This window comes from Paramisgurnus dabryanus, chromosome 16, assembly GCF_030506205.2.
Source record: "Paramisgurnus dabryanus chromosome 16, PD_genome_1.1, whole genome shotgun sequence".
NCBI classification, from domain to species: Eukaryota; Metazoa; Chordata; class Actinopteri; order Cypriniformes; family Cobitidae; genus Paramisgurnus; species Paramisgurnus dabryanus.
In genome coordinates this window covers 21,471,925-21,495,814 of record NC_133352.1, presented here as the reverse complement: position 1 = coordinate 21,495,814, position 23,890 = coordinate 21,471,925, and the positions used below count along the sequence as shown (strand labels likewise).

The 23,890-nt window shown below is 37.9% G+C and overlaps 1 protein-coding gene across 1 annotated transcript; it reads right to left on the bottom strand.

Moving 5' to 3' along the window:
• Positions 1-679: 679 nt before the first annotated feature.
• rnf145a (ring finger protein 145a) lies at positions 680-23,607 on the bottom strand. Its single transcript, XM_065272330.1, has 11 exons — positions 23,231-23,607; positions 22,173-22,405; positions 16,269-16,377; positions 12,485-12,576; positions 9,348-9,583; positions 8,965-9,140; positions 6,319-6,459; positions 5,880-6,062; positions 5,641-5,788; positions 4,297-4,653; positions 680-1,797 (listed from the first exon to the last, which is right to left on the bottom strand). Exons 2-11 carry the CDS (start codon positions 22,357-22,359, stop codon positions 1,522-1,524), a joined length of 1,905 nt encoding a protein of 634 aa, XP_065128402.1. The 5' UTR covers positions 22,360-22,405; positions 23,231-23,607; the 3' UTR covers positions 680-1,521.
• Positions 23,608-23,890: the final 283 nt, after the last annotated feature.

Here is a 23,890-nt window from a genome sequence, read left to right as displayed (position 1 = left end):
AGTCTTTGATTCACTAATGTTTCCTCCATTCTTCCTTCCAGCGCCGCACGCTAAAGAGAGTCACACAGGAAAAGCAGCTAAATGCTCTCATCTGCTTCACATAACTGTAAATTAAAGATGGCTTAAATGTAGGCCATAAATGAAAAATTGTCACATTGGTGAAATGTTTTTCAAAACATTTAGGGTGAAAAGGGTAGACGTGCATATATATGTAGCAGTAACAGTAAGTATGAGGTGCAAAAGTTTATCAACCCTTTGTAATATGGTAAGTGGTCCGGAAATGATTGCATATCCTGTCTCTATTCGTTCATGAGCTGTTTTGATAGTTTCAGCAGTCTGACATGACCTCACTTCTCAGGTGTGGGTCTGCTTGATTCATCACAGGTGGGTTTAAGAGTCCCGTAGGTCTTGTTATGCAGAGGCTTTGGCATTAAAATGCAATTGGGAAAGAAAGGCAAGACAAATGTTTATATGTGAAGTTTGGATTTATTCTGACATTCAGGTTCACGTTCAGACTTCAGACATAATTCAAACAAATGTCAGCCTTCACAGAACATCATTCCAAGTGTATGCAGTATAAAGGCAAGGATAAATTCAGAATGCTATCGGGGTTACGCTCTCCATTCACGTTCATGTTTACCTTTAAAATGAAAAAATATCTGCAACAGCCTTTCTTTAAAAAAAAGTGTCCCAGATTAAAATAAGTTTAAAAGAAAAAACTTTTAAAATAGTCATAGTAAAATATATTTAACTTAATGGCGTTCGCAATTTGTGCTCATACATTTTGAATGTATTCATGCCCACAAATGCGATAAATGCCAAATACTGATAAGAATGAAACTGACACCAATGCTTCTCCGTGTCCAGTGGCTCTTCCCACTTTAACCACTAGAGGTCATAAAAGCCTTAGGCCACTTCATGACACTTGATGCAGTTTAACTCTCTAGGTACTTCTGCATATCAAAATCCCTTTACATACATTTGTACATAGGTATACTTCATATAGGTAACTTGATAAATCGCATACACACCAAAATATTTGGTATCAGACAAGACAACTTTGGAGCATTGCTTTATATTACATTAGTGCAAATGCAGTGGCATACTGTATGTGTATATATACTATATATACTGTATATTTCTCTATGGAAACAAACAGAGAACAGAAAAAGACGGGCTAGTATTACTGAATACTGAGAGCGTGCTTGTGGATATGTGCCAATGCCTACACAACACCAACACAACACATTCACATTGGTGTTTGCTGGACATAGTAGATTAGGGAAGAGCTGGTGTGTTTAGGCAATCCATTCATTAAAAGTTTCTATTCACGTCTGTCAGACTGAGCATCTGACCATCTTCAGCATATGCCTATGTCTGGATTAGAAGGATGGTGGATTGTGTAGTTGTCTATGGAGCCTTTAGAGCCGATCACAGAGTTTCCTCGCCTGTGACACTCCCTTTTGGCCAGCAAATGTGTAGAGTTGAGTTTAGCTCAAGGCGGGTTTTTAGGAAATAGTTTTAGCCTGTGGAGGAGGAGCAGGCTGGAGGACCACAATCACCTGGGACTAATTCCTTTACACCATCCTTTTCTTTGAGTTCAGCCGTGAGCTCTTGCTGGGGAACTTCGGACTCTGGTTGCTGTGATGTGCCATCTTGTGTTGAAGAGCTGGGCTGTAAAGACCCTTTCAGCTGGTTGTGACAAAGAGGGCAAGTCTCCTGAACATACAGCCACTTCTTCAAGCAGCCAGCATGGAAAAGATGACTGCAGGGAGTGATCACAGCTGATGTCATGTCCTAAAATCAAGAACAAAAGAGAGTTGCACTTCGAGAAAGAAATTGCTTTTCGTAAAGGGACATTCCACCTTTTTTTGAAAATATGCACATTTTCCAGCTCCCCTAGAGTTAAACATTTGATTTTTACCGTTTTGGAATCCATTCAGCTGATCTCTGTGTGTGGCGCTAGCACTTTTGGCATAGCTTAGCACAATCCATTGAATCTGATTAGACCATTAGCATCGCGCAAAAAATAACCAAAGAGTTTCAATATTTTTCCTATTTAAAACTTGACTCTTCTGTAGTTACATCGTGTACTAAGACTGACAGAAAATTAAAAGTTGTGATTTTTTTAAGCAGATATGGCTAGGAACTATACTCTCAAATGGCGTAATAATCAAGGACTTTGCTGATGTAACATGGCTGCAGCAGGCGTAGTGATATTACGCACTGCCCGAAAATAGTCCCCTTGGTTACTTTCAATAGCAGAGGATTATTTTCGGGCAGTGCGTAATATCACTACGATTCAATGGATTGTGCTAAGCTATGCTAAAACTGCTACCGCCAGACCCGGAGATCAGCTGAATGGATTCCAAAACAGTAATAATCAAATGTTTAACTCTAGGGGAGCTGGAAAATGAGCATATTTTAAAAAAAATGGAATGTCCCTTTAATTGAAACACAGATTATTATTCCCTAAAATATGTAAATAATACTTTCTACTATAGACAAAAGTGAGCACGGCTTGCCCATGCATTTGAGGAGTGTTATTGTTTGCCAGGTTGTTGCTATGGAGGATTCCACAAGGTTGCTTAACAATAGAGTTAGCGGGATACTGGTTACCTAGCAAAAAGCCCTTTCATTTCTCCCACAGACTTTTGGGTAATCACAAAAACAAGCTCTAAAATAATGTTTATGATAGTTTCAAATTTTCTCAACAAGTTAGTCTTCACAGATGAACACAACTTTTAGGAATTCTGCCGTCAAAATCCAGCTTTTAAAATTTCTAGTAATTTCATTAAAAATGTATAAAATTTGTATTTAATCTGTGAAGATGAACTTGACAAAACGTGTAAGTATCTTTAACTTTTGTTAAACACAGAGCTTAATTTTTGCAATAATCCAAGTCTATGGGAAAAATTAAAGGGCTTTTTGTGAGGGAACCAGTGTCCCACTAACTTCTGGGTTGGCCTACAAAAATATGTCATTCCTGCCGCACTCAGGGTTCCCACACCGTGGTTAACTTCAAATTCAAGGACCTTTCAAGGACTTTCCAGGTCCAATACCCTCAAATTCAAGGACTTCATGTGAGAGTCACACATTTCAAGTGAGAGCAAGGTAACATTGTGTTACTTTTTAACTCTTTTCCCGCCACTGACGAGTTAACTCGTCAATTAAGAGAAAACGCTTCCCTGTCAATGACGAGTATTTTCGTTAATTCATAATACCAATATTATCCACCAGGTGGAGCTCTTCCGCAACTTATAAAACCCGGAAGTAGCACCATAGGACAAGCAGCTGCATGTCCGTGTATGTTTTGAGGATCGCTCTGAATCTGATCTCTATCAAAAGTCCTTCACAAACTAGAATTTTTTGCTCAAAATTTGGTGTTTTTGAAGTAACCTACCCATATTTGAGAGTTGATAAAAAGAGAACTAATAAAGGTATGATGAAACATTTTTTGTTTTTTTGAAAGCAGAGGGTATGTTATTTCATTTGATATACTGTATGTTTAAATATTTAAAGAAGAACATTTTCTGAAAGGCATTAAACTTTTGTGAAAATCATGACAAAAGCTGGTGCTGGCTGGCAACTTTTTTTTTTAAACGCTTGCAGGGAAAGAGTTAAGATACATTGTTACAGTTTTCATGTGTCAAACACAACTATACAAAAAAGCATTTTGGTATGGATCAAAATTCACATGCACACGATATAAGCATATTTAAAACTAACAGTTTAGCACATGCACTAAAAAAAAGTCTAGAAATGTTATGACGTCACACTGCACAGGGAATAATATTATTTTTTTCCAGAAAACTTCTTGCACAAAATTTATTCAAGCACTTTCAATGACCTGTATCTATTTATGTTTATTTTTAAAAACCTTCCTTCAAGGCCTTGAATTTTTTTCAAACTTTCAAGGATTTCAAGGACTCGTGGGAACCCTGGATACTTGGAGATCACCCCAAACCTCCATTATATAAACACCCTTAGATATGGCTTACATGCCTCCTCTACAAGAAGTTTAAAAGGATCTAAAAAAATTCTAGTTGTTAAGAGATGTACTATATCTATAAATACTACAAGCAGACAACATTTGCAGTATTATTATTATACTAAGAAATCTGTTTGTGCTGTAGAAATAGTAAGGCTTGCGCCGTTCCACCCCAACTAGACACCAATCATTAATCTATTCACAGAAATAAACAAGACGACACGTGTCATATATCACAAAAACATACGGAAAGTAACCGGACATCCATCACGAACACAAATCCTCGCATCTACACATACACACACCTGGTAGCAGATGGAGCAGATGTCATTGTGCTGCTGGAGTTGTTGGTGAGAAGCTGTCGGCAGGCTCTTGATCTTGTTGACAGCATCTCTGCGGAGCAGGAAGCTCTGCCAGCCCAGCTGGGCCCTCAGCCAGACGTTATAGTAAGAATGGATGAGCACGATAGTAGAGCCCATCACGGTCCACTCCCCGAACACGGTCTCCGATACACCGTACGCAACCACGCACAGGGCGACCAAGAACTCCAGCAGCCTGTAAGTGCCGTTCACCCAGTAGATGACGTCATCCATGTTCTCAACGGGGGCCTTGCGAAACTCCTCCACCATAAAGAGCACATAGATCAGCAGTGTGCCCAGCACCTGAGGGTGAATCACATGAAATTCCCTCATCATTAAAGGAACACGCCCACATTTTGGGAATTTAGCTTATTCACTGTATCCCCCAGAGTTAGATAAGTCCATACATACCTTTCATCTCCGTGCGTGCTGTAACTCTGTCTGACGCAGCCCCCGCTAGCTTAGCTTGGCACAAAGACTGGAAGTGAATGGCTCCAGCTAGCATACTGCTCCCAATAAGTGACAAAATAATGCAAACATCTTCCCCTTTATATGTTGTGATTTGTATAGTCACACCGTGTACAAATAACAAGGTCATATGAGACACAGCCATCTTTTAACAGTATACATACTGGGAACTATATTCTCAGAAGACGAAGCACTGCTACATGGGTGGAGTGATTTTCTTGCAGCACCCAAGAAGCCCCCGACAACTCTGACCAAACTCTCTGCTCCTCACCGGGGGCTTCATGCAGCACCCAAGAAGCCCCCGGTGGGGAGCAGAGAGTTCGGTCAGAGTAGTGCAAATCACTCCGCCCAAGTAGAAGTGCTTCGTCTTCACAGAATATAGTTCCCAGTATGTACTGTTAAAAGATGGCTGTGTCTCTTATGACCTTGTTATTTGTACACAATGTGACTATACAAATCACAACAGATAAATAGGAAAACGTTCGCATTATTTTGTCACTTATTGGGAGCAGTATGCTAGCTGGAGCCATTCACTTCCAGTCTTTGTGCTAAGCTAAGCTAAGCTAACGGGGGCTGCGTCAGACAGAGTTACAGCACACACGGAGATGAGAAAGCTTTGTATGGACTTATCGAACTCTGGGGGATACAGTGAATAAGCTAAATTCCCAAAATGTTGGCGTGTTCCTTTAAAAGCTGATTTTGATTTGATATTATGACGATTCAACTAACATGCCAATTAGGTCTAATCTTAGAGCCAAAAAAAAATTTCTCCATTCAAATTTCCATCTGATGGTGTGTAATGTATTTAAGTTGGTTGTCTACCTGCAGTGAGGTCAGAATGCTGGAGGAAATGATGATAAGCAGCCAGAAGTCCATGTGGAAGAACTGACAGATCATGTAGGACATATAAGCAGGGAACACCAGCAAGAACAAGCACAGGCTAACCGCGCGGAAGTGTTTCCATAAGCTCCTATTGATCAGAAGGGTTATGAATTCAGAAAACTGAATATGTAATACATCCAACATCTGTCATGCAATTGCTGTGTAAGTTTGGAGTTTACTTGTCTCTGGAGGCTCCCAGTGCCAGCACTATGGGATCTGCTATCTCCAGCATAGACTGCAAGATGGAGGCCACCACGATGAAGAGGATGATGCTGAGAAGAAAGGCCCTGTGGATGACCTGTAGCTCGATCAGTCCGGTCTGTACAGCGAGGATCAAAAGAGTGATTCCCTCCGTCATGCCTCTGAGAACGAGAACAGGGAAATGATGCACCTAAAGTGGTAGAGTGTGGTGCTAGCAATGTCAAAGTATTGCACTGTAGTTCCCTATGGATTAAAAAAATGTGCTTAATGTATGGATGTAAATTATGTTTAGTGATACTGCATCAATATGGATTTTTCTGCAAATCAATTATCAATGTTATCGTTGCACACGGTACAAAAAGATGAAATGAATGAAAGAGCATTGAAATCGAGATTTAAAGAGTAAAGGACGCTTACCTGTGCATGGTATTGTCGTTCATGAAAGCCCTGTAGCCCTGCAAGTAGAACTTGCAAAGAGTGAGGACTCCCAAAGCTACAAATGAGACGGTGAAGACCAGACCCAGCAGTGAGTATGGAGTACAACAGCACTCTGCAATACTGGAGATGACACATAAAAGAGTTAAAAATAAAAAACCTTGATGTATCAGGAACATTTTACAGCTGTTCTGGGTAGACCTACTATTAAAAGACAATATTACTTGTCATTTAATTGTACAAAGAGCCTCTCTGAAGTAACCTGATATAAAAGTGGCCAAATGCACAGTGGTGATAAAGATCTCAAGAACTCTCCTGGGTTACCTTTACATGGATCAATCTGTTTTAATACAACTTATGCTTTTACACTTTAACTTTTGTTTTAAAAAGCAATTTTACCTTCTCGGTTACTTTTTTAAAATGTTAGTTCATCCGAAAAATACAAATTTATCACCTCTGTGTCATTCTGAAACACCATTTAGATATTTTTAATGAAAATCAGGAGGCTTGTTACTGTGCCATAGACTGCACTTGATTTTCACTCGTGAACGCACAATGAACGACCAAAGAGTAAAACAAATAGTTGAATAGTTTGTTTTGTTTTCTTTGCCCACAAAAGTGTTCTCGTTGTTATATCTAAATGCTGGACCTTTTTGGCAATGTCTTTTATTCTTTCTGGGGTTGATTGTGAAAATTAAACTGCAGCCTGAGGGACAGTCACAAGCCTCCCGGTTTTCATAAAAAAAGACAATCGAAGGACTTGGTGGTTTAGAATGACACAGGAGTAAGTGATTTTGAATAAAATTGTAGTTTTGGGGTGAAATCCAAAATTGACTTTGAATTTATTTTATTTATTGCGTTGCTGTAAAGAAGCCTTGTCCAAAATAGCCCCTTTACCCCCTGAGATTTAAGGGGACCTTCAATTTTTATGGTGTCCGAAATTATAGTGGACATTATTGGGTGCACTCATTAAACCCCACAATGCACTGAAATAATGAGTGTACAACCGATGTACACTCACAGCTAGCCGCTAGTCATCCACTGAAATACTGTATACAAAAAACATGGTTTAATTGCAATTTTTTAAAGATTAAGATTTAAGATATGGGGGCGGTTTCCCAGGCAGGGATTAGCTTAAGCCAGGACTAGGCCTAAGTTTAATTAGGAAAAATAACTAGTTTTAACAAACATGCCTTACTAAAAACAAAGGGTACTGATGTATTTTAAGTAGAGCTGGGGATAGACTAATCTCATACAAAATAAAAGTTATTTTTTGCATAACATATGAGTTTGTGCTTTGTGTAATTATTATGTATATTTAAATACACACACATTCGTGTATTAAGAAACATTTACATGTGTATATATATTTATGTATTTTTTTATATATTCTAAATTATATATAAATAAAAAAACATTGTTTAAATAAAACATTTCTTAAATGTATATATATATGTATGTGTGTGTGTGTTTAAATATACATAATATTTACACATCACAAACTCATACATTATGCAAAAAAATACTTTAATTTTGTATGAGATTAATCTAGATTAACAGATTAATCTCTACCCAGCCCTAATTTTAAGATATTTCAGTGCAAGTTGTTTTCAGTTTGGACCAAGGCTTTGAACCGGTTCACGGAACAAAAACGAAAACCAGAAACTTTTGATGTTTTGCAAGGAACAGAAACGAAACCAGAAACTTAAAAAAAATATATATTTTCCGGAACAGAAACGTTTATTTAAAATAATTGTTACCGGTTAATATTTTGTTCGTTCTTTGACAACATTTCTGTGCAATATGGTAAGGTTCCCTTCCGGTCGTCGTTGACTCATCGGGGAAATGAGGAGCTTGCCACCAGCAAGTAGCCTACTCAAGCCCAAGTCTCTAATGCTCAATCATAAGAGGTAAATATCTACCAAGTATCTTAAGATGTTTTTTTTTTTTTTACTAATTAGTGGTGTAACAGATTGCAGTTGATCCGTGATCCGTACAGATCCCAACCCACGGTTCGACTCGCATGCGATTCGCGGATAATACGCAAATTTATATAGGGTGAAAGTTGATCATTTGCACGTGTTTCAAAGGCTTGCAAATGTTAACACTTAAGTGATTTTAAACCCCAAGATGCACATTACTAAAATAACTTTATAAATAACTATTTTTGTAGGATTGTTATCAGACTGTTATTATTGAGTAGGAGACAAATTTTTGGTTTACATCTGTAAAAAACATTCTCTGTAGGATTATAATTGGACCATTACATTCATAGTGCCACCAAACAAGTATAATATCTGGTTACATATGAAGAGCTCAGATGCAAAACCCTCTAAGGGGGTGTGCACACCAAAGCTTTTAAAAATGCGGCTGAAACGCCTGGAGGACACCGAATGCCAGCTGTTTTTTCAGCTGAGCGGCAGCTTTCTTCAGCTGAGTGTTTGGTTGCTGTGATACTTTTGCTTTGTTTATCAGTTGTTGTATGATGCGCTGGTTGGTTGTTGTGATATTTATCCCACCCCACTGTGATTGGATAGTCGTGTGAAAGGTGGCATTTAGCAGCTTTTGCATCTGAGCTTCTCATATGTCAATGCTTAGTTAAAGAGCAGAGGATACTAAAGATCCAACCTGGTGAGAAAAAGAAACAGCAGTCTCTCTCTGGACGTAGGCTGATCTCGTGTACTAAAGTATGTGTAGATTTGCAGGGCGAACAGAACCAGCCAGAAACACATGAACAACACTGGCAGAACCAGCTGATTCCATAGAGACATACCAAGAGCCAGCAACCCATACACCTCCACCACCTACAGGACAAGACAAGGAAGAGCTCAACACATCATACTTTAAACAATAAATATCATCATTTACTTATGCTATAAACTTCGACCCCTTTACAACAGTTACCTACTGTACATTATCTTTTGCACAGATGTGCCCTTATGGTGTCATTAAAAATCAGCTGTGAACATCAAAAAAGTAAAAGACATGTTTCATTTTCAACAGTCTCTAACCTGTGCAAGCTCCCGGTATGCCGTTTTGGCCAGGTTAAATGGCACCAGCAGATTGGAGGCCAAGAAGTAGATGACTTCCAGCCCTGTGAAAATCATGGCAAAACGATTCACAAAAACGATGGTCTCCAAAGGGACCAGGCACAGCCGGGCCACCAGAGGGAGCAGGTGCGCAGAGAACAGCCAAATGCGCTTGGTCTGCATCACACAGGAGCACAGGGTACACACCACCAGCTGGCCTAACCAACCATAAACACACACACACAGAACACAAGAGAGGTATTTAAAACATAATACAAATCACATCAGATTATTGAAATTCCACTAATAATAGGCTTACTTTAATACAACCAATCATAAATATTTCTTATTCTTTTTTATTTTTGTAACAAATATACATCTTTCTTATCTCTAGTATACATCATTTAATAGAAATGATGGGTGGTGGCCTTTAAATATTGTTGTGACCTTGAAGTGAAAAAAATCAGAAACCACTAACAGTAAACTAATTAGATAACTATAGTAAATACTAAAGCATACTTCAGTTTTTTCATGTTGCCATTGTTTCAAACCAAACAAGACTGCTCATGAGAAAGCAAGATGACAAAACACAGTGAAAGAGAAGTGAGAGGGTGACACACTGGGAACAAAGTGCCGGACAGACAATCTTTGTTAGTACACAGAGCGAGAGAAGAAGCGAAACACAGGAAGTGAGCAGGAGAGACTTTGTCATTAATCTGGCAAAGTGCAGCACTGTAAGCAAAAGTGATGAAAGGGGAGAATATATAAGCTCCATATCTGCTATTCTGCACAGCATATGAGAGGGGAACAAATGAGAAAAATGCCTTAACCTTTGCTTTTAAATTTCTCACCCTTTGGCCTTTTAACGTGACATTATCAATCCAGTAGAATAGTACAAAATATTTTTAGGTAAAATCCTGGTCCTGAGAGATTCATAATACAAGTGCAGTTTCTTCGAAAGTTCAAAATACAGATGCATCAAACACAAAGGTAATCCCTGTGACTCTTGATGATATACTGTATTGAATTCTGTCCAGGAAACTTAATGTCATCAGGAGTCGCAGGGTTTACTTTTGTGTTGCTTGAATCTGTATTTTGAACTTGCAATTAAAGGACAAGTTCGCTATTTTACACTTAAAGCCCTGTTTTCAGATTGTTTATGATGAAATAGAACCGTTTTGACTGAATTTTCGACATATGCGGCTGCCCCGAGAATTTTCAGGGTGTTTGTTGTTTGACCTCCAACCTCTATAATGGCTTTATAGGTGCACTGGAACAATTCTTCCTAAAATGCATTAAACTTTCGTTTACAAAGACGTTAAACTCACCGAGTGGTCAGGGGTGTTCACTGATATGCTCACACAAAAATCGCTGCAAAATACGCATTCCAACAGGTTTTATCATAGTTTTTGCCAACTCCATTGAATTGTATTAGATGTGCTGTGAGGTACGGTATTACTCCGCGCCGGGAACTTTGATTCTATTCTTGCAATTGGCAAAGGCGGATTAGCGCCACCACCTGGGCTGGAGTGTCTATTATTCAAGCTCTAAGCAGAAGAATGTACGGGTGTGAGGCGTTTGGAAAACTAGGTCCACAAGTTTACAACGAATGCTAAAACAGCTGTTGGAAAGCATCTTTTGCAGCGATTTTTGTGTGAGCATATCACTGAACACCGCTGACCACTCGGTGAGTTTCACGTCTTTGTAAACGAAAGTTTAATGCATTTTAGAAAGGATTGTTCCAGTGCACCTATAAACCCATTGTAGAGGTGGGAGGTGACACGCAAACACCCGAAAATTCTCAGGGCAGCAGCATATTTCGAAAAATTAGTCAAAACGGTTCTATTTCATCATAAACAATCTGAAAACAGGGCTTTAAGTGTAAAATACCTAACTTGTCCTTTAAACAATGTCCACTACATCTTTAAAAAAATTCATTTTTAAGTAAACTAACCCTATAATAAATGTAGGTAACCATAGTATTGTTCATGTGTTTGTCATCCACTGTTCTAACTAAGTTAGTATCACATCAACAAAAGACGCAGACGGTGTTCTGCCATTTTAAGAAATCCACCATCTGCAGGTGTTGTGTATTTGTATGGCATGTTTGTGAAGCTGTTTTAAAGCTCTTACAGTGTTTTAAAGTGTTGCCATGCTTCACCTATTAAAACCTATTTTTTGGCCTTTTTTGGGCTCAGCTCAAAGCCATAAGGTTTAGTATTAAAAGTTATTAAAATGGGCAAGTGCAGACAGTGATGTTTCAGTCTTTATTCCTAATATAAATCATTTAGATTTATCTGTTTATTATGGGTTTGTTCTAATTAACCGTTTTGTTTCTTGCAAGATCTGGAAACACAAAGTAAATGCTCATCTGTCTTTCCGTGTGATTTTGCATACAGTAGAGAGACAATGATGCGCATTTAAAGGGACACTCCATTTTTTTTTTAAATATGCTCATTTTCCAGCTCCCCTAGAGTTAAACATTTGATTTTTACCATTTTGGAATCCATTCAGCTGATCTCTGGATCCAGCGGTTCCACTTTTAGCATAGCTTGGCATATTCCATTGAATCTGATAAGACCATATAGCATCACGCTCATAAAGAGTTTTGATATTTTTCCTATGTAAAACTTGACTATTTTGTAGTTGCATCGTGTACTAAGACAGATGGAAAATTAAAAGTTGGATTTTTCTAGACAGATATGGCTGGGAACTATACTTCAAGCCTACTACTACTATCAAGCCTAGCCCTACCTTTTTCATTTCAGATACTGGGAAAATAAGACAATCGCTACTTCCATTTCATTGTGACTTAAAATACGATCTTGGGTTGGTAATGCTATGTGTGATCTAAAATTGGCTGAAAATATCAAACATGTTTCCTGTCCTGGATTGGAATCATAGTCTGAAGTAAAAAATCCACGCAAATTTTTGAGAAATCTGTCAACTTGTTGCAGAAAGTCTGTGTGAGTCTAGCTTTACAATTGTCCGTTTGTCCAGAGTGGTGTAGTGTATTCCAGACTTAAGCCACAAGAAGCCTTGTGAATTCTGCATGTTTTGTTTAAACCTGATCTTAAATTTTATCCCAGCATGTCAAGGGAAATGCCATAAATGCTTACAGATAAGCGCAGTAGTGAAACGATTGATGGAAAGAGGCTCCAGGTACAGTGGACCCTCATATCCAGACTCCAGCTCACTCTGCACATAGTCCCTGAAACAGAGAACATACACTTTATTGACCTTATTGTAACATCTGAGAGACAAAGACATCCCCTCTGAGTCATCACAATCTATACTTACAGCAGTGGAACCTTCACTTCTTCTATCAGATGGGAACATTCACTTATGACACAAAGCTGAGGCCAAGTGAGCACCAATATACCAATTTAAAACAATACAAAAATCCTTTTGTTTAGCTTTGTAGAACAATGTTGAAGAGTAACACACTTAACTCTTTCCCCGCCATTAAGGAGTTATCTCGTTAATTAAAAGACAACATTTCCCTGCCAATGAGGCTTCCCTGACAAGTTTTTACTGTAATATTTAATTCCGCTATTATCCACTAGAAGGCGGACTTACCCAATTTATAAAAACTGAAGCTTCAGCTAATTCTACAATTCTATGAACTCTGTGTATATTTTGATCTTTGTTCTGAATCTAAGCTCTAACCAAAGTTCTTTATAAAAATGCAATTATTTTAGATTTTTGCTTAAAATTTGGTATTTTTGAAAAAAAAAATCTTTATTTGAGAATTTACAAAAGAGAACAGGATTAAACTTTTTTCTGTTTTGTTTGTTTAAAAGCAGAGGGTGTGTTCTTTATTTTAAATATATTGTATGTTTATATATTTATAGAAGAAAATTTTCCTAAAAGGCATTTTGTGAAACTTTTGTGACAATAACAAAAAATTCAGGAAACTTAAAAAAAAAAGAAAATGGCGGGAATGAGTTAAGTCATGTTTTACTCCAAATTAGGGGAGGTAATACAGCTATTAGCTAATAAAACCTTGGTACTTGTCAATCAATGTAGGATATATTTATATTTTTATTTATATTAAAATGGCTTAAAAGTGTCATTCACATTATACAAAACAAACAGCATTTGTAACAAAGTAGATTCAATTATTACAGAAAGTATAAACGGTTAGAAACTGGTAAAACACGACTCTTTTATTCAATTATGTATTGCAGTTCTTGCTACAGATACCAGCTTAAGCCACAATAATAAACGTTCATTATCATTAAAAGCATTAAAATATGCGGTCATAACATTTTTGGGAAATTTTCAATATATCGCCAAAGTCTAACTAAAGAAATATATATATATATATAAATAATAATAATAATAATAATAATAAAATATATTATACTTGCCATAAAAAAAAACTTAATTCCTAACTCCATAAGTAAAAGAAAAATTTTGTGAAATATTGAGTGAAATAAAACCTGGACAAATTCTTGGAGGTATTCCCTCTTGAGTGGTCAGAACAGTTTCCAGGATTCATAAAGCCCACATACACACGTACATAATAAACATTCTGAATGCTCAGTTAAATCCTTCATTGAGCTCAAACTGCTCAGAGTAAGAAGGCAGAGAGGGGATGTAGTCAGTAAGGTAAGTTATGAGCAGGCAGTAATGGCTTTGCTACACTTGGGTGATCTTAATTTGAGCAGCCGCTGCGTCTTCTAGAGACACACATTATGCTGAGAAATGTGCTAAAAGCTCTCTCTTAATCTGACACTAAACAGCCACCTGTCAAGGAACAAAAAAGCATGCTATAATCGCAGGCCCACAACGTTTCCAGTGAAGAAAAATGTCTGTTTTATTGTCTGCTAAAATGTAACTTTTAAGGTTCTCCTTGAATGGTTTGATGGATTTAATTTATTTCATACTGATTATAGATGGCAGCTTGGTTTTTTAACACTAGCACTGAATAAGACACGTCATCACATTAATCATTTTAGCACATTCAAAGCTAATTTATTTGTTCAACTTCATTTAATTGTTATTCTCAACCACAGTTCCTACAAATTTTACTGTATGTGGTTCTCCATCTCTCTTTGTAACTAACTGTTGTATTAATTGCATTGACTTCCCAGTATGTTCATGCAAGTTTCTTTTGGTAACATGTGCGAGACTTACATTCACTCAAGAGCGACTGGGAGATAAAGAGGGCCAGAATACAATTTGGAAAGTTGCAAATATGCAAAGTAAAACATTTCCCCTATACAAACATAAACAACATATACGTTTAGGTTAATGCAGAACTAGGCCTTATTTATAATACGAAAATGTAGAAGTTTTTACGAACATACATACAATTAACACTACCGTATTTTTCGGACTATAAGCCGCGTTTTTTTTTCATAACTTGGCTGGTGCTGCGGCTTGTAGTCAGGTGCGCCTTGTAAGTCAGTATGAATTAATTTTGACATTTATGAAGGAAGAAGAGACATCATTACCATCATTACAAGAGTCTTACAGCCACAAGAGTCCGCCATACTGTATGCTGCTCCCGGATATTTTTTATTTTTCTTATCAAAAATGACAATTGTTTCGCTAGATAAGACCCTTATGCCTCGTTTGGGGTCATTTATAGTCCTTTGAAACTCCGTTGAAAAAAACTGTTAAGTGTTGAGTTAAGTATTAAATGTTGGGCTCTATTAAAGTCCATTAAAATGAGAAAAATCCTGCAATGTTTTCCTCAAAAAACATAATTTCTTCTCGACTGAACAAAGAAAGACATCAACATTTTGGATGACATGGTGGTGAGTAAATTATCTGGATTTTTCTTGTAAGAAAATGGAATATTCCTTTAATAGTATTTTGAAGTACTTTATAATTCACAATTTCCTCTCAGGGTATAAATTTGGACTGTATAAAACTGTGTCATTTCTGGTTTCTCTCTATTAAATGGCTTTGACCATCACTGACCTTACAAGTACATAGTGCCTACAGAGTATATTTTTGGCAAGCATATGAGAGCTGTTATGGTGGGAGGCAGCCGTAGCTTAAATCTCTAGCTCCACAGCAAAATAAATTACATTTCACACAGTTGTGAGCTCGTTCTGAAAGAACGCAAAGACAACACGCCTCTCTACTGAGTCATTTTTATTGGCTGCTTCTAAAAACAAACTTACTGCAAAAATAGCATACCGATTCCAGATAAAAATGGCTCTAATGAGCTGAATTATTGCAATGAACATGGTCAATGTCAAAAGAAATGTGCTTTTTTGATTAGTGCCACAGGTTTCATTTTATAAAGCCTAAAAACTATATGGAAAGCTCAAATGCAAAACCATCTATGTTTTCTTGTAAATTAGCATTTTTTTCAGGCTCTTATTTTTAGGTTCGGTAATTTCACTTAAATGGCAAACAAAAGATTATTAGTCAGTATGCGTAATGCCTTATTTTCAAAACTGTAACAAAAAAGTCATTTCATTGCTATTTAACCAATTGGACTGTCTTTTGCTGCAAACATCTCCATCTCTACTTATCTCCAAATAAGTCTCTAGTCACTCTTCATTGTCCTTTCTGAATAAAGATAAAAGACTCAAAAAATCGATAAAAATACGCTCAATAATCGGTCAATATCCTGATATATTCAGTAAACCTTCTTTAACCAGGTAAAAAAACATTGTTCATCCAATTCTTTATACGTGCACTTTAAGTACTTTTAAGAAAAAACAAATTCTGCTAACAAACCATATTTCTGAATGGCCTGAGGCCGGGATTAAGCATATTTGAAGTGAAAGTATTTGAAGAAAGTATAATATGGGCCGAGAGCACTCAGTTAATATCATTACCTCATTTGTGACGGAGGAAGTGTTTTGCGGCTTTTGCATCTGAGCTTTTGTCTCCTGTGTATGCATATAATATCTCATTCAAGTCCTAAACTCTCACCTGGAGATCTGGTGGCCAGCAAACAGCAGCAGAGCGGTGAGCACATACAGGTAGAGCTGCACCAGGTGCTGTCGGGGCAGAGTCAGCAGCACTAGACTCAGAATGTAGCCTAAAAGAGAGTTAAAGAGTGAGACCGCTGTTAGGCCACTGTGTAAGGATGCTGTCAAGCATACAGAAAGGTTTCTGATGGCAGCTCCAACTCAATCTCTCTCACAGACCAGGAAAGAGAGTTCATTCACTCAGGCTGAACGCTGTCAAAGGAAGTCAAACAGACTGAGAACACAGACTGAATCCAGATTTCCACTGATAGTCGCACCTGCAGAAAAACTATATGGCTGTGTTCAGAATGAAAAACTAGCATACTGTCCATCACACTTACTGCACATAAATACCACATACTTTATTATTGAATAATAGTATGGGAAATTGCATGCAACCTGCAAACACAAATACTGTATTTTGCATTTTTAATCCAATTTTTTTGAAAAAAAAAAAAACACTGCTTTTTCAGCTTTTTTAACTAATAATGAGTCAAGAAAGAGGCTAGATAGATATTATTTTCAGTTCATTCATCCCAGTGGAAAACAAAAAGTTTAAGTAAAGAGCATTGATGGATACAGTATACCATGTTTTGTGCTACACAGTTCACATGATTTTGCTATAGGTAGTGAATCATGCAGCTATATATATATATATATATATATATAAAATGTTACAAGTTGGATGTTAGTATAATTATAGATTGTGTTAATGAAATAACACAATTGATGAGAGAAAAAATGCAAGTGAAAAAAACAGCATGGAAAACATTAAGCTAACATAACACAATATGAGGATGTCAGCAAAAGGTAACAGCGATATCATCAAAACATTGGTCTAATAAAAGCATCTATATATGCAGGATTCAAGGGCTCTGAACAATAAATAACCTGTATTGTACATTTAACATCCCAATTAAGGAGATTATATTAGTACATGATTCAGCCTCCAGTATCACGCACACGTGTTCATGCCAGATGAGAGGAAGATCAAGGCTTGTGTCGTGCAGTTTAAGCCCTCATTACTATATGTCAAAACTGCTTGATCCCTCCTGTTGCGTAACAGTTTCTGTGTCATTCAGTAACCATACATCTGCCATTCACAAATTTACAAAACACCATATAAAGACACAAACTCTCACACACAAAAAATAAACGCACACAACACAGGCAATAAGGATATTTGAAAAGTTAAAAGAAGCCTTTGATGTTATGGCGATCACATGTTTAAAGCAAGAAAGATTGATGTTGATTCTCAAACTTTTTTTGGTAAACGGCAGTACATAATCCTTTCAATCCCATTCCCATCATCCTATTTCACTCTAAAAACAAACGGTGCTAAATAGCACTAAAAGTGGTTCTTGGCTCGTAATCATAGAGGAACCATTTTAAGTGCCATATACAGTAGCACCAATGAAGTACCTGTGTAGCACCTGTGTAGAACCATAAGGTGCTATGTAGAACCATATGACCCCCGTATAGTTTATCATAGGTGCTATATAGCACTGAAAATGGTTCCTCTATGATTACGAGCCAAGAACCACCTTTAGTACTATTTAGCACCGTTTGTTTTTAGAGTGTACAGTTTATTTTTGGCATATAGTTTGTTTGTATAGAAAGTTCAGGGGTTATGATGAACTGTAAAATAGAGGTAAATTTCGCTGCTATGGGAGACCCAAAGTTTATAGTATTGATTAATGGAAAGCATGCTGGCACACAAGTTTAGACCAATGCAATTACCTGGGAATACAGTTAGCACTGAAATATGAGGAAGCTTTCGGCAGGTCAAAGAAGAGAGGACTTGGCCAAGTTGTGATTGGATGTGGAAAAGCTCAGATTATCAATAATACAGAAAGTGCCTGTGATCCTGCTGACAGTAGATGTTCCCCATATCTTAATTTCACCTTTCTGCTTCACTGCTGCTACATTACAGGCACTGTTATTTATCTTCTCCTATATATGCATTAAAGGGCGAGAGGTACTCATAAAGTGATGAGTCTGAAGCTCAAAATATATACTGTAGATATTTACAGCTCGAACAAAACACAGAGCTGTTCTGCAGAATTTTTGCCCTTCTTCTATCTCTATTAGCTCTAATGGTCTCACAGTCTCAGACTTTGGTTCAGTGAAATTGTAGTAGGGGACAAAGCTATTAATTCTGCTTAAATGTTGTATATTACAGGAGCTTCTCAAGGCCAGTTGATATTTATCAAGACTAGGGCAACATTTACATTACAACAATGTAGTTAATGTAGTTTTCCTTAGCATTTTCGAAAAAATTACACATGACAACACTGTCAAAAATCAACAATGACTAAATGCTGTATTATGCGTGCCAGGCCAGATGCAACTTTGTAAAGAAATACTTCACACCTGCGCACATATGTAACCCTGGACTAGAAAACCAGTTGTAAGTGGAGTGGGTATATTTGTAGAAAAAGCCAAAAATAGCATAGGTCAAAAATATAGATTTTTCTTTAATGCCAAAAATCATTGTATTATGTAAAGATCAAATTTCATATACAGTATATAAAAACTTTATTTTACTCTTGTTGCTACCCGCTCTGGATTTCCTATTCAAGTTTGTTTTTTATGTAAAAGCCCACTCAGTCAACATTCAGTCAACAACTTCATTACAGCGGTAAGCCAGTAGAGAGCTATATAAATGCGATTTTCTCAACATTTAGATTTTTTTAGCATTACAAACACAGTCCTGTAGGCGTCCATTGTCGTTTTGGTTACACTCACGCATAAACTAAAGCTATTTCGCTAGAGGAGGAGTGTGAAAGAAATCAATCACACAGCCATGCTGATATGGAGCCATTTTACAGGCTTAATTGCATTTATGCAACAGTTCGATGGCACAAGTGTTTAAAAAAAAATTAAAAACAACGACAACGGAATGACCAAAAATGTAAAGCCTCTTTTGTGCGGAACTTCTTCCTTCAAAGCCCAGGATGAGAGGTAACCCTTTAATCTTTGTTTTGAAAGTCATAACTAACTACCCAGGTATGAGTTTTATACTGAACGTGACAAAACCAGGAACGAATAGTGGCAGAGTGATACAAACAGTGAAGTGGTTCCCATGATGATACTGGGGGAATATCACATGGCTGGAAAAGCCTCTCAGCCAATCAAATTTGAGAACCAGAAATAACTGTAAATTGAATTAATGCATAAGCATGACAACACCCTTATGACAGATTCAAATTTTGGTAGTGTACACAGAGATGACAAAGTGTACTTTGAAACCCGGCTTCAATAGTTTGTGTTTTTAGAACCCCAAAATGCCATTGTCATGTAAACAAACAGCCAAAAAGCTTAAAAACCCAGCAAGCCTAAGAAAAAAATGCACCAGTGTTTCTCCTGACAGCAGTACTTTTAACCATTGGGAGCTACTTGGACTCTGCCTGCCATTCGGCAGGGGTCCTGAGGGTGCAATAGTGCAACCTTCACTGGACAGGTTGCACCTGTAAAACAAAGCCAAGCCAAAAACAGAAGGTGCTATATCTATATTAAACTAAACACAGTCATTATTATATGACTGGATCTGCACATAACAATGATTTATAACAACCACATGTCCACACACACTTACAAGACTTATAAAGAAGACCAATGAGCTGAAACCTAAAGACACTTTCTGCTCTGCTCTGAATCTTTCCAGGTAGTAGGAGCAAGGGGAAATAAACTATCCTAACAATTAAGCAGGATGCTAAAAGGAAGTCATTTTCAAACAACACTCAAGTCAAACACACACTCTTATAGTACAAACACACACATCAATGTCAGAGCGTTTCCTTTAAATAATGCCACGATCACACAAGACTTTTCATTCCATCAACTTCCATTCAAGCTTATGTGGAAATTTTTCTATTTTGGTAAATTCCAAAGTTTAAGATTGGTGAACTACGTTGACCTTATCAGGTGATGGAAAAAGCAAGTCTGTAAATCCATGTGTATATTAAAAAACAACATCACCTTAGCGGGTGATGAGCGAGGGATATTATATCTGGTTGCTGCTACTTTTCTTATGCTGAAAGTCTAGCGTGGCCACTGGTCTAAATTCTGGCACTTTTTCATTGCGTAGTTACCCATGGTTTAAGTCGGGTCAGCTCACATTACTTTGGCTTGGTTAGCTTTTCCATCGAGTTTAGTATCACTTCGGAGTTGGGGGATTATAGATGTGTCGTTATATTTGTGCTGCCTACTGCTGTGACATCATACTTTACTTTTCTTTACATTTATTCATTCATTTTTTTATCCAAAGCGACTTACTCGGGGACACAATGGTGGATTCAAACCCTGGTCTCTCACACCAAAGGCGTGTGTCTTATCCACTGCGCCATCACCACCCTGGTGAAAAACATAGTCATACATTCATTTATTTCTCAGTCGTTGAGTTGACCACCACAAATAAACGTTTGCACATTGCGTTTATCACTACCTCTGTCTCACATGACAGTTTCTGTACAAACCTCATTTAAGTTGCATTTAAGCATATGTAGACGTGCGTGTCGCAAATGTGCCACCACAAACTGCAAGTCTGGAAAAAACTGGTGTGGTGTTCCTGAATCTCAACCTGTGGATGTTTTCATCATTAAAGCAACACTAAAGACTTATTGCTCTTTGCTCCCCCTACAGGTTAGAAGCGTAATTGTTCATTAGCACTGTCGTAAATACTGCAGCATTGCTGGCTCTGATTGGATTGTAGGTCTGCCGTAAAGCAAGTTTTTGTAGTTTTCACTCGAACTACAGGACCACTACCCGACAGTTGGAAACTTCTTTAGTGCGGTTTTGGCCGTTAGAGGGCTGCAAAGCGAATGTGAAAGTACCGTTCACCCTGTTTTGAGTGGATGAACCACTGAAACTTTTTTGGAAACGTTATTTTAAGGTAAAAAAACTCTTTGGTGTTGCTTTAAGAGGGAGTTTGGGAACTGACATCAAAGCACAGATGACAACAGGTTTACTCGAGACAGCGCAAGCTAGCACAAAAGTAAACTTTTATATTATAGCGATGACGCTGGTAGTGACAATTCTCTCAGACCAATCAGTAATTTACAGTGTTTTCACATCACGTTTTGGTATCAGCTTGGGTCGCTTGGAACCCCAACCGAGGTGGTACGAAAAAAAGTATCAGGTACCACGTACTGCACCCAGTGGAAAAGGCCCCAAAAGTAGCTGACACGACCCAAACCGTGGAGTACTATGCAATGGAAAAGCTCCATTATACACATCTAACTACACCACTGTCAGCAGTAGCGCAGGGTAATCAAACACAGAGAAAGTGGTCTTTATTTTTGGTGAGTGTTTTAAATAACCTTCCATCAGCTCAATTAGGCGTTTTCAATTCTACTTTCAATAGTCTCTTTGACTTTGAATCACCATTACAAAATGTCCTGAGAAACAGAGCGTCCCACCGAAGCAATGTGATGATCATCTCATCTAACCTAAAACCATTCATTTTTCTCTAATTACAATTGCAAATAATCTTCCTAGACTACCCTGAACTACTAAAACTGACTCAAATGATTTACAAATCTATCTTCTATAACAGATTTAGCTTTGACAAGTTTTAGGTGGGAGGGAGAAAAAAAGACAGGAACAATATTGCTTCAGAAAAAATACCAATAAACCTGCCAAGTGATACCAACCATACTGTGCATTCCCTTACCAAAAACACCCATGCTACAGTGAAAGTATCAGATTTAATAATTGTGTAATACAGTGGTACAGTACTGTACTTTAAAATACCCACCATGGGAGCTAAAAGTAACCTTATTCTTGCAAAAATATCTTTATATGGTACTTTTTGTTTTGTGTTAAACACTGTGGGGTTTTGAAAAACAGACATGCTGTAACTCACCCACATAGTGCAGGTATAGGGCCAGGTACTTGTATTGGAAGAGGGGGTTATTGTTGAGGCTGCTCCTCTGGATCTTTTGGAAGAAGGAGCTGACATCCCATCGGTACAGCACCTCCAGCAACATGATACTGGGGACCCGCAGGCCCACATTCAACACCGCCTCCACACGCTCCTTCACGGCCATCATTCCCGACTACCGCCAACCACACGCAATTCACTGGCACTATTACAAACTGAGAAAGAAAATTATACAAATTAACTTATCACAAGAGATACAAAATGCATGTTTAAAAACAAGCTTATAGTAATAGATAAATGTTTTCAAATCTAGCAACAATGTGAGGTGTGTCTAACACATGTTGTTGTTACTTAACAAGTTGCGTTTTTCTTAGGGCCACGTGATTTTAAAACTCACGTGATAAAATACTGCAGAACAAAATACAAATTAAAAGCATTTGTAAAATCTAATCTGCAGCACAGAGTACCATTATGTGTCTAAATTAAATTGCCCTCTACACTGCTGGACGATATAGGGATACACTTACAAAATTGCAAATAATTGCATTGCCCTCGTTTCTATGTGTTTATAACAGGTTTGTTCATTGTAATAATGGGTGATAACAGTGTATTATTCTGGTGCACCGCTGAAATGAACTGTAGTAACCCCGCGCTCATTGAAAATTCATTGTGTGACTGGCTGATCGCCCACAGTAAGCCTGTTGCAGTGCTAAAGGTCTATTTAAACAACCGTTTTCGCGTTAATACTAAAAACAACAGCAAAATAAGTGATCCTATTTATAATCTACGCGCCACATATATCCGGTAAATATTAGTGCAATATCAATAACATGGCCCTTATACACACGTCAAATTTCATAATTGGATGCACTTATACAGCCCGCGGCTATGTGTCCTCCTCCCCTCTCTTTCTCTCTCTCCAGAGATGCTATGAACTGTAGTGACCCCGGATAACAGCATGGAAACACTGACACGAGCATGCCCCGAGCTCCAGTTCACTGAACCGCAGTATACAAAGACAACATAAACAATCAACTTACACGATTAAAGCTCCCGCGGATGCTCTTCACTACGATGGCCGTCCGTTATTCTCGCGTCGGATGTCAACCATGTTGACAGAGGATTGAACGGAGTGGTTGGCGGTCTCAGGAAATGGCATTCGGCGGAGCGGCACCGGGACTCGTATCACATCATCCCGCAGCCATTACAAATCGCCACAGTGATCGGTACTGAGCATGTGCGCCGCTGAGAGGATTACCGCGCGCCGTGCCATCATCAGGGCACACGGAGAAAAGAGGGGGTGGAGAGGTGAACTGATACAGACGAGTGAGACGACACTAGAGAGCATTCACTTACCGTGCGATAAAGATTAGGACACTACAGTTACTACTATACAAAAATACTGATAATAGATTTTATTTATTTTCTGTAATGTTTGCTCTCTATCCCCCCTCCCCTATTTCAAGAATATTGCATCGTAAATAAGAAACTGAGCACCCAATTCGCCTACTTTACACTATGCCCTAAGTATATACGGTTTTTGTTTCGGGAGTATGCAAGTGTATGTAGGTATACTGAGACAGCGCAGCAAGTAACGGAAGTGTTGCCTAAACACTCGTGAATACAACTATACGTTCTTGCATTTCAGCTTTACTTTACTCTCGTGTACTTTATCGTTCATTTTATTAATTCAGTGAGTG

Bases quoted from the DNA above. Each gene is read 5' to 3' on its own strand.
- rnf145a (XM_065272330.1), bottom strand. From the start codon at position 22,359: ATGATGGCCGTGAAGGAGCGTGTGGAGGCGGTGTTGAATGTGGGCCTG. The intron at 6,460-8,964 runs GTTGGATCTTTA...TGTCATCTCCAG, and splicing joins CTGTTTCTTTTTCTCACCAG to TATTGCAGAGTGCTGTTGTA. The intron at 6,063-6,318 runs GTAAGCGTCCTT...TCTCGTTCTCAG, and splicing joins AACGACAATACCATGCACAG to AGGCATGACGGAGGGAATCA.